The sequence below is a fragment of the Lithobates pipiens genome, unplaced genomic scaffold, assembly GCF_037356315.1.
Source record: "Lithobates pipiens isolate NorthernLeopardFrog02 unplaced genomic scaffold, aLitPip1_a1.2 Scaffold_24, whole genome shotgun sequence".
Classification (NCBI taxonomy): Eukaryota; Metazoa; Chordata; class Amphibia; order Anura; family Ranidae; genus Lithobates; species Lithobates pipiens.
The window spans coordinates 5,534,212-5,548,761 of record NW_027507786.1 but is presented as its reverse complement, the minus strand read 5'-3'; the positions used below and the strand labels follow the sequence as shown (position 1 = coordinate 5,548,761).

Here is a 14,550-nt window from a genome sequence, read left to right as displayed (position 1 = left end):
CCTATCAGTGCCCAATAAAGTGCCATACAGTGCCCTCCAGAGTGCCAGTCAGTGCCCATCACATTGCCAATCAGTGCCCTACAGTAACACCTGTTAAAACCTCATCAGTACCTCATCATCAGTGCCACCTATCAGTGCCACCTGTCAGTACCAATCAGTTCCACCTATCAGTGCCGTTTGTCACCCTCCCAGCACCAGCCGCCACTGCACTTTAAAAAAATCCAAATGCAACATTCATGTCAATAGCTTGCTTTAGTATGTTAATGTCTGCCTGTGCTATCTTTCAGCATTGAAGATCATGGATAGTTCATCATACATTGAAGCTCTCCTGGGACAGAACGTGACAATCCCTTGTGTTCTTACTGACAATGATCAACCAGAAAAGTATCTGGATCTGAATCTGGCTACGGATTCTGTGCGTTGGAATATGGTGTCATCGAATGGAAGTCAAGATATAGTATATCTGTTTACAAATGGCCACCATACACCATATAGACAAAATTCTAATGTTGAAGGGACAGGATTTAAAAGAGGCAACGCCAGTCTCACCCTGTACAATGTTCAGCAAGGCGATGAAGGAAAGTACTTCTGTAATGTATTTGTTGCAGGCAACAAGCTCACAGCAACTCGCAATGTGGAGGTGTTTGGTAAGTGAGAATGCTAAATACAATATGCATAAGATTAATCACCTTTCATGTTGGGAGCATTGCCTGTCTGCTGGCAATCCCTTTTCACAACTTCCAGGAGTCCGTGCATGCTTTGCAGCTTCTCCTTCATTTATAAGGACTACATATCCCATGGTACCTTGCCGCCTGGAAGCAGTGATCCCTGTACTGACTCCGCCTCCTGAAACTCCTCCTCTCAGCACCTCTGTAGTTTAGAAGCCAGGCTCTGTAAAATGTGTGACAGAGCAGTGCCTACTCACAGGGCATAGTGACTACCGGTCACAGAATTCAAGGAAGTAAATATGTGGGGATGTGATGAGAGGACTCTGTGATGATGGGAGAACTGTGATGTGATGGGGAGAGTATGTTGGGGGTAATATGATGTGATTGGGAGCTCATGTATGATGTGTAGGATTCCGATGTGATGGGGGAGACTCTGAAGTGAAGGAGAGACTCTGATGTGATAAAGGTACCTCTGGGGACCTGTAATATAGAGGGTAGCTTCTGATGTGATGGGACGAACTCTGATATAGAGGGTGGCCTCTGGTCTGATGGAAGGACCTTTGATATAGAGAGTGGCTTCTGGTGTGATGGGGGACCTCTGATGCAAAGGAGGGCTTCTGGTGCGATGGGAGGATCTCTAATATAGTGGGGAGCTTCTAGTGAGATGGGAAGACCTCTGATATAGAGGGTGTATTCTGGTGTGATGGGGGACCTTTGATGTTAAGGAGGGCTTCTGATGTTATGGGAGGATCTCTGATATAGAGGGTGGCTTCTGGTGTGTGATGGGGACCTCTCATGTAAAGGAGGCCCTCTGGTGCAATGGGAGAACCACTGATATAGAGGGTGACTTCTGGTGTGATGAGGGACCTTTGATGTAAAGGAGGGCTTCTAGTATGATTGGAGGACCACTGATATAGAGGGTAGCTTCGGGTGTGATGGGGACTTCTGATGTAAAGGAGGGCTTCTGGTTTGATCTGTGGACCACTGATATAGAGGGTGGCTTCTGGTGTGAAAGGGGACCTCTGATGTAAAGGAGGGCTTCTGGTGTGATGGGAGGACCTCTAATATAGAGTGTGGCTTCTGGTGTGATGGGAGGACCACTGATATAGAGGGTGGCTTCTGGTGTGATGAGGGACGTTTGATGTAAAGGAGAGCTTCTGCTATTAGAGGACCACTGATATAGAGGGTGGCTTCTGGTGTGAGGGGGGACCTCTGATGTAGAGGGCTTCTAATGTGATGGGAGGCCTCTAATATAGAGGGTGGCTTCTGGTGTGATGAGGACCTCTGATGTAAAGGAGGGCTTCTGGTATGATTGGAGGACCTCTAATATAGAAGGTGGCTTCTGGGGTGAATGGGAAACTGATGTGAAGATAATATCATCAAAGTGATTGTGTGCATTGTCCCAGGCTCAGGTTTTCTACTGTCCCAGCTAAATGTAGAAAAGTAAATGTGTAAAGGCTCAAAAAAGCCAAAGTTTTTGTGCATGAGAACCTCCACTGTGTGCATTAGAAAGGAATTTCCCTTACCTAGATGGGAGCCGAGACCCACAGCCACGAGGGAGAGGAAGAGGTTCCATTCTAGAGAGAAATTACTTTTTTTTTTAAATGTACAATTTGGACGGTTCTGTTTCTGGTTCTGAGCCTTTTATGATTTTCTTGCATTCTTTACACTACTTTATGATACATGTGTGCACTGAGTATGGCTAATTTTGGTTATTTGATTTTCCCAGCGAGGCCGGTTATTACCTTGTCTTCTTATGAAGTCACGATTGCTCCTGGCAACGAGCAATCAGTTACATGTTACGTACATGAGTTCTATCCAGAATCTGTGAAAATTCGGTGGGAGAAGCGCAGTGCGTCCTCTGGGAGCTCAGCCTTGGATAGAGAGACCTGTACCAGCGTGCCGACAAAGACCAATGATGGGACATTTAATGTGACCAGCCTGATGTCTGTGAAACCATCGAGTGTACATGAAGATGGAGACCAATATTTCTGCATTGTCAGACACAGATCCTTTAAGAGTGAAAACTCTGAGCATTTTACTGTTACAGTGAAAGGTAACTGACTACGTCAATATAGTGTTAAAAGAAAAACTGAGTACCGAAGTCATTGTGAACATTTCTCTGTACAATCCCGATTGATGGTCTGTTTTGTCATTACAGAGCCACCTCCAAGTCATCTTCCATCAATAATAACATTTCCTGTAATCGCTGTGATTATACTCATTGCAGTATTAGTTTTGTGGTTCATGAGATGTAAGTACTATTCCTATTTGTTTAAAATTAAGCTATAATAATTTTGATCAGTTTTACTTTATTTTTTATTGTTATATCAGCCTGGCCCATTTAAACCAGACTGGTCAGCTTCAGCGCTTTAAAGAGGATTTAAACCTTAATGGTCTCCGGTCATGGCACATGAAGAAATGGCACGGGCGGCCGTTCCTTCAGAGCGCATTTGCAGATGACATCATCAGTGCAGTATACAGTAAATATCTCCTAAACAGCGCACATTTAGGAGATGTTTACAGTACCTAATAGGTAAGTCTTATTGTTGGCTTACCTATAGGCACAAATTACACACGGAGGTTAACAACCTCTTTAACCACTTCGGCCCCAGACCATTTGGCTGGCCAAAGACCAGAGCACTTTTTGCGATTTGGCACTGTGTCACTTTAACTGACAATTGCACGGTCGTGCGACGTGGCTCCCAAACAAAATTGACGTCCTTTTTCCCCACAAATAGAGCTTTGTTTTTGGTGGTATGTGATCGCCTCTGCGGTTTTTATTTTTTTCGCTATAAATATAAAAAAAAAGAGCGACAATTGTGAAAAAAACACATTATTCTTTACTTTTTGCTATAATAAATATCCCCAAAAATATATAAAACATTTTCTTTCCTCAGTTTAGGCCGATATGTATTCTTCTACATATTTTTGGTAAAAAAATTGCAATAAGCGTATATTGGTTTGCACAAAAGTTATAGCGTTTACAAAATAGGGGATCGTTTTATGGCATTTTTATTAATAATTTTTTTTTTTTTTACTTTGATCAGCAATCTTTTTTGTGACTGCGACATTCTGGCGGACACATTGGCCAATTTTGACAAATTTTTTGGGACCATTCACATTTATACAGCAATCAGTGCGATTAAAAATGCATTGATTAGTGTGCAAATGTGACTGGCAGTGAAGGGGTTAACACTGGGTGGCGCTGTAGGGGTTAAGTGGGTCCTAGGGAGTGATTCTACCTGTGGGGGGGAGGGGCTGTGTGTGACACAATACTGATTACCGCTCCCGATTACAGGGAGCTGTGATCAGTGTCCTGTCACAAGGCAGAACGGAGAAATGCTTGTTTACTTTTTTTTTTTTTTTTTTTATATTTTAATTTTTTTTTTAGACAGACATTCAACAAGTAACAGTGACATGCCACAGTATTAGGGTTAGACCCACGCAGGGGCCATCAAGTTGCATCGACAGTATAAATCTACAGCTGTAGCACATCCACAAACAAACAACAATTAACTTAGTGCTAGGTTGGCTCCCACTCTATGTAAATAACTTAGGACCAAATTCTTCAGTCGGGCCGCAAGGGACAATAAAAGAAGTGAACTAGGCTCATAGTAGTGGCTACACTAAATAGTATTAAACAAAGAAGTAAAGCAATACTAGGGACCCACAACAACCACACTCCCATCCACCCCCAGAATGGCAACCCGGACATGTCAATCTGTAGTCGCTGTGGAGGCTTCAGCCAGCCACCTGGACCACACTCTCCTGTATTTTTTGGGGCATCCCCTATTATGGTATGTTTCCTTATAATGTGGTAAGACTTTATTGACATGAGTTTTCCACAACAGTATTGACGGCGGGGCCTGCTTTTTCCAGCATAAAGTGATCATTTTCCTGGCATAAAAGAGTAGGAGTCCTATCAGAGTTCTGTCCGCTATCCTGGGGGCCACCCCCTCCACCAATCCCAGATGGCATATTCGCGGGGTTTGGGCTACATCTATTCCCACCACTACTTGAATTATTGATAGCACTTGTGACCAGTAGCGTTTAATTGCCGGGCAGGACCAGAAGATGTGTATAAAGTCACCCGGATCCCCAGTACATCTCCAACATTCCGAGGACAGGGAGGTTCTCATTTTATGTAATCTATACGGGGTAATATATGCCCGGTGTAATATTTTGTATTGTATGAGACGGTCTCGAAGGGAGACCAGGATTGTGAAGGGAAAGTCCCACATGTCCTCCCAGTCCTCGGAATCCAGGTCCGGTATGTCTTGAGTCCATCTTTGACGGAGCTTTGACAGGTCTGGAAAAGAGACCCTAAGGAGGTGCGCATAGAGGACCGAAGTCGGCTTCCTAGTGCATTCAGATCTTATAACCTTTTCCAGGGCAGACTGCACAATTTGCGTGGTATTGGGTAACACTTGGGCCTTGAAAGCATGGGATAGCTGCATATATCGGAATACATGCGAGGGGGGGACATTATTGCGAGATACCAGGTGATTGAAGGGGTGTATAGTTGTACCGGTTGTGAGGTCAGATATGAGTTTTATACCACATCTGGCCCAAATTTTGGGGTCTGGTAGTGAGTAGAGGTGGGGTAAGGTAGGATTGTTCCATAGGGGGGCTTGTGGGGAGATCGCAGTCTGTGGAAACCCCTCCAGTCCCAGTCCTGCCCTCCAGGCCCTTAGAGTCGTGTGCATGGAGGGTGTCAGGTCATAGGGGGCTCTGGGACCCCGCAGGGGTAAATGTGTCAGGGCTTCCACGGAGCAGACCACCGCAGCCTCCAGAACCGCCGCAGGGTTGGACGTGTCTGGTGCCATCCACCAGACTACCGTGACCAACTGCGCTGAAAGAAAATATTTCTGGCAGTCAGGAAATGCCAACCAACCCCCCCCCCCCCCCAGCACCGGACACATCAGCGTGGATAGTTTAAACCTATGGGGGCCGGGGGCCCCAGAGGAAGGAGGAGAACATACGGTTCAATTTTGTAAAAAAATAAGGAAGGTATCCATTGTGGGGAGTTACGGAATAGGTAGGTAAATTTAGGGATTATCTTCATCTTAATTAGGTTAATGCGGCCTAAATGCTTGTTTACTTTACATCTGTGAGACGATCGCGGGTATCTCCGTGGACATCAAGTCCGCGGGACCTGCGATCCTACTGACGGAGCTCACGGCGGGCGCGCACGCGATGGCATGGTGGCAAATTCAAAGTGACTTGCAGGTTCGCCCTTTTGCGCAGCAGTGCCATTCTGTCAACGTAAATCTACATGCGGCGGTCGGCAAGCAGTTAATTGCACATGTGTTACCATGTTTTTCATTACAGTTGCCCATCCATTTGAATGGATTGCTCAATGCGTGGGACAAAAATCATGCATGCAGACTTTTCAGCGTTGCACAACACATAGGGGTTGATTTACTAAAGGCAAATAAACTGTGCACTTTGCAGTTGCTCCAGAGCTTAGTAAATGTGCTAAAGCTTCACTTTGCAAACAATATCCAATCGCATGCAATGAAAATAAAAAAATCTGCATTTTTGTTTGCACCTGATTGGATGATGGAAGTCAGCAGAGTTTTTCCTCATTTACTAAGCTCTGGAGCAACTAAACTATGCAAAGTGCACAGTCTATTTGCCTTTAGTAAATCAACCCCATAGTGTGTGGGGTTGCCATTAATTTGCAACAAGGTAATGTGAATGGGTCCTTGAGTTTTTTACAATGATTTAATTTTTTTTTGTTGACAACTATTAGGTTGATTTACTAATATCAAATAGACTGTGCACTCTGCAAGTGCAGTTGCTCCAAAGCTTAGTAAATGAGGTAAAGCTTCACTTTGCAAAGAATACCCAATCATGTGCAAGGGGAATATAAAAAAAAACAATATTTTTACTTGCACATGATTGGATGATGGAAGTCAGTAGAGCTTCTGCTCATTCACTAAGCTCTGGAGCAATTGCACTTGCAAAGTGTCTACTTTAGTAAATCAACCCCTTTGTGTTCCCGTAAGGCACACATTGCCACAAGGCATAGTAATGCACTACCATGCAACTCTAGACAAACAGCTAAAAGCAGAGGAAATACAATACAAATAAGGGTGCAGTCTTTCATGCCAAAGAGATTGTATTTCTGTCCATCCAGTCCTGAGATTTACACAGATGGCTCTTTCTATATCAATACAGGCCTGACTTTTCTCTGCTGCAGTTTAGTCACACCTACATGTCTTGTCCCTCCCCAAGTCTGTGACAAGACAGTGAAAGAAGAAGCAGCAGATTCATTAGTTCATCTCTGTCACAACACTCTTTCCTCCTATCAGCATGTTCCTTAAAGAGGAAGTAAAGCCTTACTAAACATAAAAATAAAAATAGACCCTGCAAGGCAAAGGCATAATGCGCTGGTATGCATAGCATATTAGCTCATTATGAATAACTTACCTGAAATGGAAGCCCCCGAAGCGACCCTCGTCATCCTCCTCTGATACCTGGAGTGACCTATCACAGCTCCGGCACTGTGACTGGCCTGAGATGTGATGACGTCACCTCTGCGCGTGGGAGCCGCCACTAACAGCATGATTACCGTTAGCAGTGGCATGCTTAGTGCGCCTGCGCACTGCTGTCTACAGGTGCCTGTCATTTGCAAATATCTCCCAAACCATGTAAGTTTAGGAGATATTTCTTGGTCCTACAGGTAAGCCTTAATCTAGGCTTACCTGTAGGTCAAAGTGGTCTGTAAGGGTTTACAACCACGTTAATGTAGTGATATAGTGGTGGGATGATTATTATTAGAATTCAAGTTATTCTCGCAGCAATTGGGTTCATCCAGAGAGATCTATTTCTTTAGACTTCAGAACAGCCAACAGAGATACAGATAAGATATAGGCTTACCTGTAAAATCCTTTTCTTTGAAGTACATCACGGGACACAGAGCCATAGTGATGCCTATGTGGGTTATACGCCACCTTCAGGTGATTGACACTGGCACACCCTAAGACAGGAAGTCCACTCCCTATATAACCCCTCCCACTACTGGGAGCACCTCAGTTTTTGTAGCAAAGCAATACACGTGTATACCAGAAAGAGGGGAGGAACCTCCCGTGATGTACTTCAAAGAAAAGAATTTTACAGGTAAGCTGTTATAAAAATCCTATTTTCTTAATCATAAATCACAGGACACAGAGCCAGAGTAGTTAATATGTGGGATGTCCCAGAGCAATGCCAACTGAAGGGAGGGAGACACAGCAAAAGTAGGGCACCATGAGATCAAAGGACTTATACTGCTGCCTGCAGCACACTGCGCCCAAAGACGATATCCTCATGACATTTTACATCCACCTGATAGAATCTGGTAAATGTATGGATTGAAGACCAAGTTGCGGCCTTGCAGATTTGACCCATGGAGGCTTGGTAATGCACTGCCCACGAAGCACTAATAGCCCTTGTGGAGTGTGCTTTGATTTGAAAAGGTGCAATCTTCCTCTTTACATGAGCTTGAACAATTACTTGTTGAATCCATTTAGAAATAGTAGATTTCGATGCTGCCTATCCTCTTTTAGGACCTTCAGGCAATACAAACAAAACATCAGTTTTTCGAATCTGAGCAGTCGCCTTCAAGTAGATCTTGACTGCTCTTACTACATCAAGAGAATGTAGTGACTTCTCTTCCGTAGAACCGGGTTCTGGAAAAAATTAAGGTAGAACCATATGCTGGTTTAAATGAAAACTTGACACTACCTTCGGTAGAAAGTTAGGATGAGGACGCAATACCATCTTATCCTTGTGAATAATTAAATATGACTCTTTACAAGAAAGAGCAGCCAACTCTGATACCCTTCTTGCAGAAGATATGGCTACTAGAAAAATGAGTTTCCTTGTCAAAAGGACCAAGGGAATATGTTGTATCAGCTCAAAAGGCTGTTTCTGTAACTCTGACAGAACTAAATACAAGTCCTACGGGTTCAGGGGTGACCTAACCACAGGATTAAGCCATGTTACCCACTGAATAAAGCTACGAACCAAAGAATGCAAAGCAAAGAGTGGTCGCTGAAATAATACAGATAAGGCCGAGACCTGGCCTTTGATAGTACTCAAGGCCAGCTTCATTTCTAACCCCATTTGCAGAAAGTCAAGGATTCTACCTATGACATACTTCCTGTAACGGCTCCCCTAATATAAAGGGGGTTAACGCCGTTTGCGATGTTCCCTCTTCTGGACACACATCCACTCGCTACCAATATCCACAGCTAAACGACCCTTTCCTATAGGAGCCGATCCCTCTGGCAAGAAGACCAGACGCACTCTGTCCCTTCTGTAGTAGGAATGACTTTATTAAAAACCAACATTGTAACTTTATACACAATTCAAGGCACATGCTTTAACATGAACAAGAGCCCAGCTCCACCCACACATCCCAAGACGTCTGCTAGGCTTCAAACGATCCCACCCAATACACATCTTTTCACAAAGGGTTAGCAGCCAGTCTGTCTGGCACTTTACAATACACACAAGGACAGACTTAAATGAACAATGGAAATGCAAAACAACTTAATTCCTCACAGCAATGACACTTAACCCCCACATACAGTATACATCCAATTTATATACAATGTATTATACAGCCTTCAATATGGCTATCACAGACCATATCGGGGGTTTCTTTTATTCACCCTGTGTCCAAAGTGACCCCACTGTCACACTTCCTGGGGTGCCAACCCCTGGATTCACACCAAGAGACATATGCCTTCCAGACTCTATAATATATGATTCTGGAGGCCGGCTTCCTTGCATTAACCAAGGTAGATACCACTAAACCTGACAGCCCACATTTCTTCAGAATATGGGTCTCAATAGCCAAACCATTAAATTTAACGTTTGTAGCGTAGGATGGAATACCGAACCTTGCGAGAGAAGGTCTGGACGTGGTGGTGGGGTCCATGGGTCCCCTACCGCCATCTTTATGATCTCTGCATACCAAGATCTCCTGGGCCACAAGAATCACTGACTTCCCTTCCTGCTTGATCCTGCAAAGATGTTGTGGAAGCAGCAGAGCAAGAGGGAATGCATAAATCAGTGAAAACTGATGCCACAGGAATACCAAGGCATCTGTTCTGCAAACTAGCGGATCTTTTGTCCTTGACACAAAGTATTTGATCTTTTTGTTGAACCTGGATGCAAACAGATCTATGTCCGGAATCCCCCATCTTTGACATATTCTCAGGAAGATATCACGGTGAAGAGACCACTCTCCCGGGAACAGCTGCTGGCGACTCAAATAATCCACCTACTAATTCTCTATTCCTGGAATGAAGACTGTTGATAGGCGAGGTACATTGTTTGTTGCCCAAGTTAGGATATGACCTCTCTCTGGGCCGCATTACTTCTCGTGCCCCCTTGGTGATTGATAAAGGCTACGGCTGTGGTATTGTTGGATTAGATCCTGACAGGACAATTCCGTAACATGAACGCCCAGGACTTCAGGCCTGCCGGAAATGTCACCTCTTCCAGGACTGCTCCCCAACCCGAAAAGCTGGCATCTGGTGTTACCACCTTCCAGGCAACTGGTAGAAAGGATTCATATAAAGCAGGGTTTCCCAACCTTTTTAAGAGCGAGGGCCACTTAAGCAACTTGGTAACCAGAGGCGGGCTACAATGAGCGGAGCGGGCGGATGACAGGTCACAGCTACTCTATAGGCCCTCCTCTATTTTTTATCAGATTTTTGGGACCGGAATTGGAGGCAGGTGGGAGTAAACGGACAAAAGTCGGTTTACATCTGCCGCTCTGTAGAGGTGAATTGAGGGTCCGATTGGGTAGAGCCGATGTTTTGTAGGTTTCCTTCCCCAGGACTTCTTTTGTCCCTGGGGTTGACCCTGAGGTTTACCTCTTGTATTTGATGGTGGAGGCCATCGTGACTGCCTGGAAGCTGGCACTGGAGAAGAGGCTCGTTTGAATGAAATACGTTTACTCCTTTTCCTTACTGGCAAAAGAGTACTCTTCCCATTAGAAATTCTTTGGATGTACTTATCTAGATCATCCCCAAATAGCCGTTCACAGCAAAAAGTAAAAGTAGCCATGAGCTTTTTGCATGGCGCTTCGGCTGACCAATTTTTCAACCATAGTACTCTACGCATATGCACCAGCCCAAGCGTAAGGCGTGAGACCTGGAGAATAGAATCTCTCATAGCGTCTATTGCAAAACATAATGCCTCTGGTAGCTCGGCCAAATCTTGGGCCTGCTGATCAGAAATAATCTTGAGCACCTGTTTAAACTGGTCTCTCAAGGATTGACATACACCAATTGCTGCCAGCGCAGGCTGAGTTACTGAACCTGCCAGAGAAAAAGTGTTCTTGAATATGAATTCCAACTTTTTATCTGTTGCATCCCTAAGCATTTGATCATTGTCTACCACACTGTCAGGTCACCTTGAGGCGAGGTGACAGATGCACACCGTAGGGATCAGGAGTGCACCGCAAGGTTGTGGACCCTACGGCTGACCACTGCAGATGGGAGACAGGTCCCATCGGGGTTAGAGCGTAAGATTCCCTGGGGCGCGGAGTCTAAGAGCCAGCAGGTGTTCACCAGAGCCTCGAATGGTGAGGATGGACTTGGCTGCAACTGGCTCCAGGTCGCGACCCCCAGGGTCCCCCAGCTCACACCCACAGTAAGCAACAGGAGGATAGGGATGGTGAGGGACAAAGCCAAGGTTGGGGCCACAAGCAGACAGGAATAGTCAGGGACACGCCAAAAGGTCAGGATCACAGGCAAACAGGGATAGTCAAAGACACACCAAAGTCAGTAACGGAACAACAGAAGAGCACACGGCAGGTAATAGGAAGCTAATACACAATGGTTGATCAGCGGGGTTGGCCTGCAGTGCACAGGTTAATATAGAGTTCTCTGATAGGAGCTAGGGTGGAGCCATGCCAGAGGATGGATTACAAAAGCAGGTGAGGGTCGGCTGGTCTCTAGAGATGAACACATGGAAACAGGTAAGCAGACCAAATCTTTTATTCACAGAGGATATAGCAGCGTCAATTGCTGGTATCTCCCCTTTTTTAATAAACTTTTTCTCCATAGGAAAAAGTGTTGAAAACTTTTTAGGAGGATAAAAATGCTTATCTGGGTGATCCCTCTCAGAATACATAAGCTTTTTCCAGCAATGAATGGACAGGAAAAGCATGCACAGCTTGAGGAAGCTTTAGCAAACTCAAACAAGAAGTGGGCATATCAACTGACTCAGTTAAGGGTAGCTTAAATGTGGAGCGGACCATTTCAGTAAGAGATTGCACCATCAATCTTTCAGATTGTGAACCTGATCCTTCTGCATTTGACCCCTCAGAAGAGGAGTCATCAGCCTCTTCCCAGTCTCCTGAGAAAAAATCATCATCTCCCGCCCCGGTTCCTCAGTTTGAGAGTCCTGGGTAACGGAAGGGGACCTATCGCACTTAGTCACACTCTTGGATGCAGTTAAAGCCGCTAACCTCTTCCAATCCTAATATGGTTGAGGGGAAAACTTCTTCAGTAACATAGATAGGGGCTGCAGTGTTGGAAACAGTTGCAACACCTGATGGCTCACTCTGACCAGCCACTTCAGATCTCTCAGGGGAGGATGCCATTGTAGAGATGAGTTTAGGCTTTTTTGAGCTTGAAGGAGTTCTTAAGCCCTTTTTTGGGGTGTTTCTACCCCCCCTTCTGACCAAAGAAGTTGCATCCACTGCTTGAGCAAATAGTCCAGCAACTGCCATTAACGCTCAGCCTGATGCTTTTGGTAAATGTGCCAAGGGAATGTCTGTGTCACCAAACATCTTGCCCCTTTTTGCTCTTGTGTCACTCCAACAGCTGCAGCCAGCAAAAATTGAGCTTTTAAAACATACTCCTGCACTGGACGTTGCTGCCACCAACGCCGCGCTAAGCCTCGCCCCCTCCGTCACATTGCCCCCCCTCTCTTTTCTGTTCCTGCGCGGGCGTGGGCCCCCATTCTGACGGGATCAGCTTTGAGGAAATCATGACAAGGTACGTGCTCTATACATCCCACAGTGGGGAATTTTAGGCATGACAAAATTTACCTTTTAAAGGAGACAATTCATAAGAAACTTAAAAATTCCTTAGAAATCTCCACTTACCTTTCCCGCCGCAGGGATTTCTGTGGTAAAACCAACAGACCGAATCTTCACCCCTCGCGGTGAGTGTCATTTTAAAAACCTTTTTATCGGGGGATCCACACTCCTGGACCCATAAAAGACCACACCAGAAAAACCTTATGGCTGAAAAAAACAAAAGTACTGGATCCTGGGGTCCAGCTCTAAAAAGAGAAGCTTTTACAGGCTAAACCTTGTTTCTTCCGCCACGAGGCCCGGGTACCATTCAATTTGGCCTAAAAAGACACTTTGAATGGATCCGGCTGCATAGCTGGCGCTAGCAAGGATTGCTCCAGTGAAGCTCAGCACAGCACATCTTTACTTGCGACCAACACCTAAGACACTGGCAAAAAAACTGAGGTGCTCCCAATAGTGGGAGGGGTTATATAGGAAGTGGACTTCCTGTCTTAGGGTGTGCCAGTGTCCATCACCTGAAGGTGGCCTATAACCCACATAGTAATTACTATGGCTCTGTGTCCTGTGATGTACGATTAACAAAAGCCTCCAGTTCCTGTAAATTCTTGGGCTGTCTTGCATGAACTGCACGTTTGAGATCTCCCGAGAATGGTATTGAGGTCAGAAGACTGAGATGACCACTCCAGAACTTTCACTTTATTCTGCTGTAGCCAATGACAGGTGAACTTGGCCTTATGTTTTGGATCATTGTAATGTTGTAATGTCCAAGTACTTCCTGGCTGATGAATGCAAATGTTCCTCCAGTATTTTTTAATAACATACTGCATTCATCTTGCCAACAATTTTGACCAAATTTCATGTGCCTTTGTAGCTCCCACATCCCAAAAACATCAGCGATCCACCTCCGTACCTTTCATAATAGGCCTTGTTGACTCCTTTTCAAATGTATGGTTGTGGCCAAAAAGCTCAATTTTGGTCTCATCTCTCCAAATGACTTTGTGCCAGAAGGTTTAAGGCTTGTCTTTGTCCTGTTTGGCGTATCGTAAGCGGGATAGTTTGTGGCATTTGTGTAGTACTGGCTTTCTTCTGGCGACTCGACCATGCAGGCCATCTTTATTCAAGTGCCTCCTTAGTGTGCATCTTGAAACAGCCACACCACATGGTTTCATAGAGTCCTGTATTTCACCTGAAGTTATTTGTGGGTTTTTCTTTGCATCCTGAACAATTTTCCTGGCAGTTGTGGCTGAAATTTTAGTTGGTCTACCTGACTGTGGTTTGGTTTCAACAGAACCCCTAATTTTCCACTTCTTGATTAGAGTTTGAACACTGCTGGTTGGCATTCTCAATTCCTTGGATATCTCCTGTTTTATAGAGTTCAACTACCTTTTCCGCAGATCCTTTGATAATTCTTTTGCTTTCCCCCATGACTCAGAATCCAGAAACGTCAGTGCAACACTGGATGAAAGATGCAAGGGTCTGTCAGGAGTCCAGAAAAAGTTAAAAATAATTCCGCATGGCTATTAAAATTTTATTAAAAGTAAAACACTTCCATTTAGGAAGTGATTTCAAGTGCTTATATAAAAACAATGGCGGTAGTGGACTCCCCTGCCGCCATTGTTTTTATATAAGCGCTTGAAATCGCTTCCTAAATGTAAGTGTTTTACTTTTAATACAATTTCAATAGCCATATGGAATTATGCTGTGGCCCTGTTTCTCTATTTTTCTTATCATATTGATTGAAATCTGGCACCATCTGATGCACAACCACCTTTGCATGGAGACGGACTTTCCTTAAGTTTTGGGACGCGTTGGGTCTCAGTCAGTGAGGCT

At 44.8% G+C, this 14,550-nt stretch overlaps 1 protein-coding gene across 1 annotated transcript in view; it reads left to right on the top strand.

Annotated features, from left to right (window-relative positions):
* Positions 1–14,550, top strand: part of LOC143929633 (uncharacterized) — a 44,160-nt gene that overhangs the window by 13,970 nt on the left and 15,640 nt on the right. Inside the window, exons 2-4 of the mRNA XM_077453544.1 lie at positions 288–647; positions 2,398–2,724; positions 2,830–2,922. Of these exons, the coding sequence (XP_077309670.1) occupies positions 288–647; positions 2,398–2,724; positions 2,830–2,922 (780 nt within the window). The remainder of the gene's footprint in view (positions 1–287; positions 648–2,397; positions 2,725–2,829; positions 2,923–14,550) is intronic.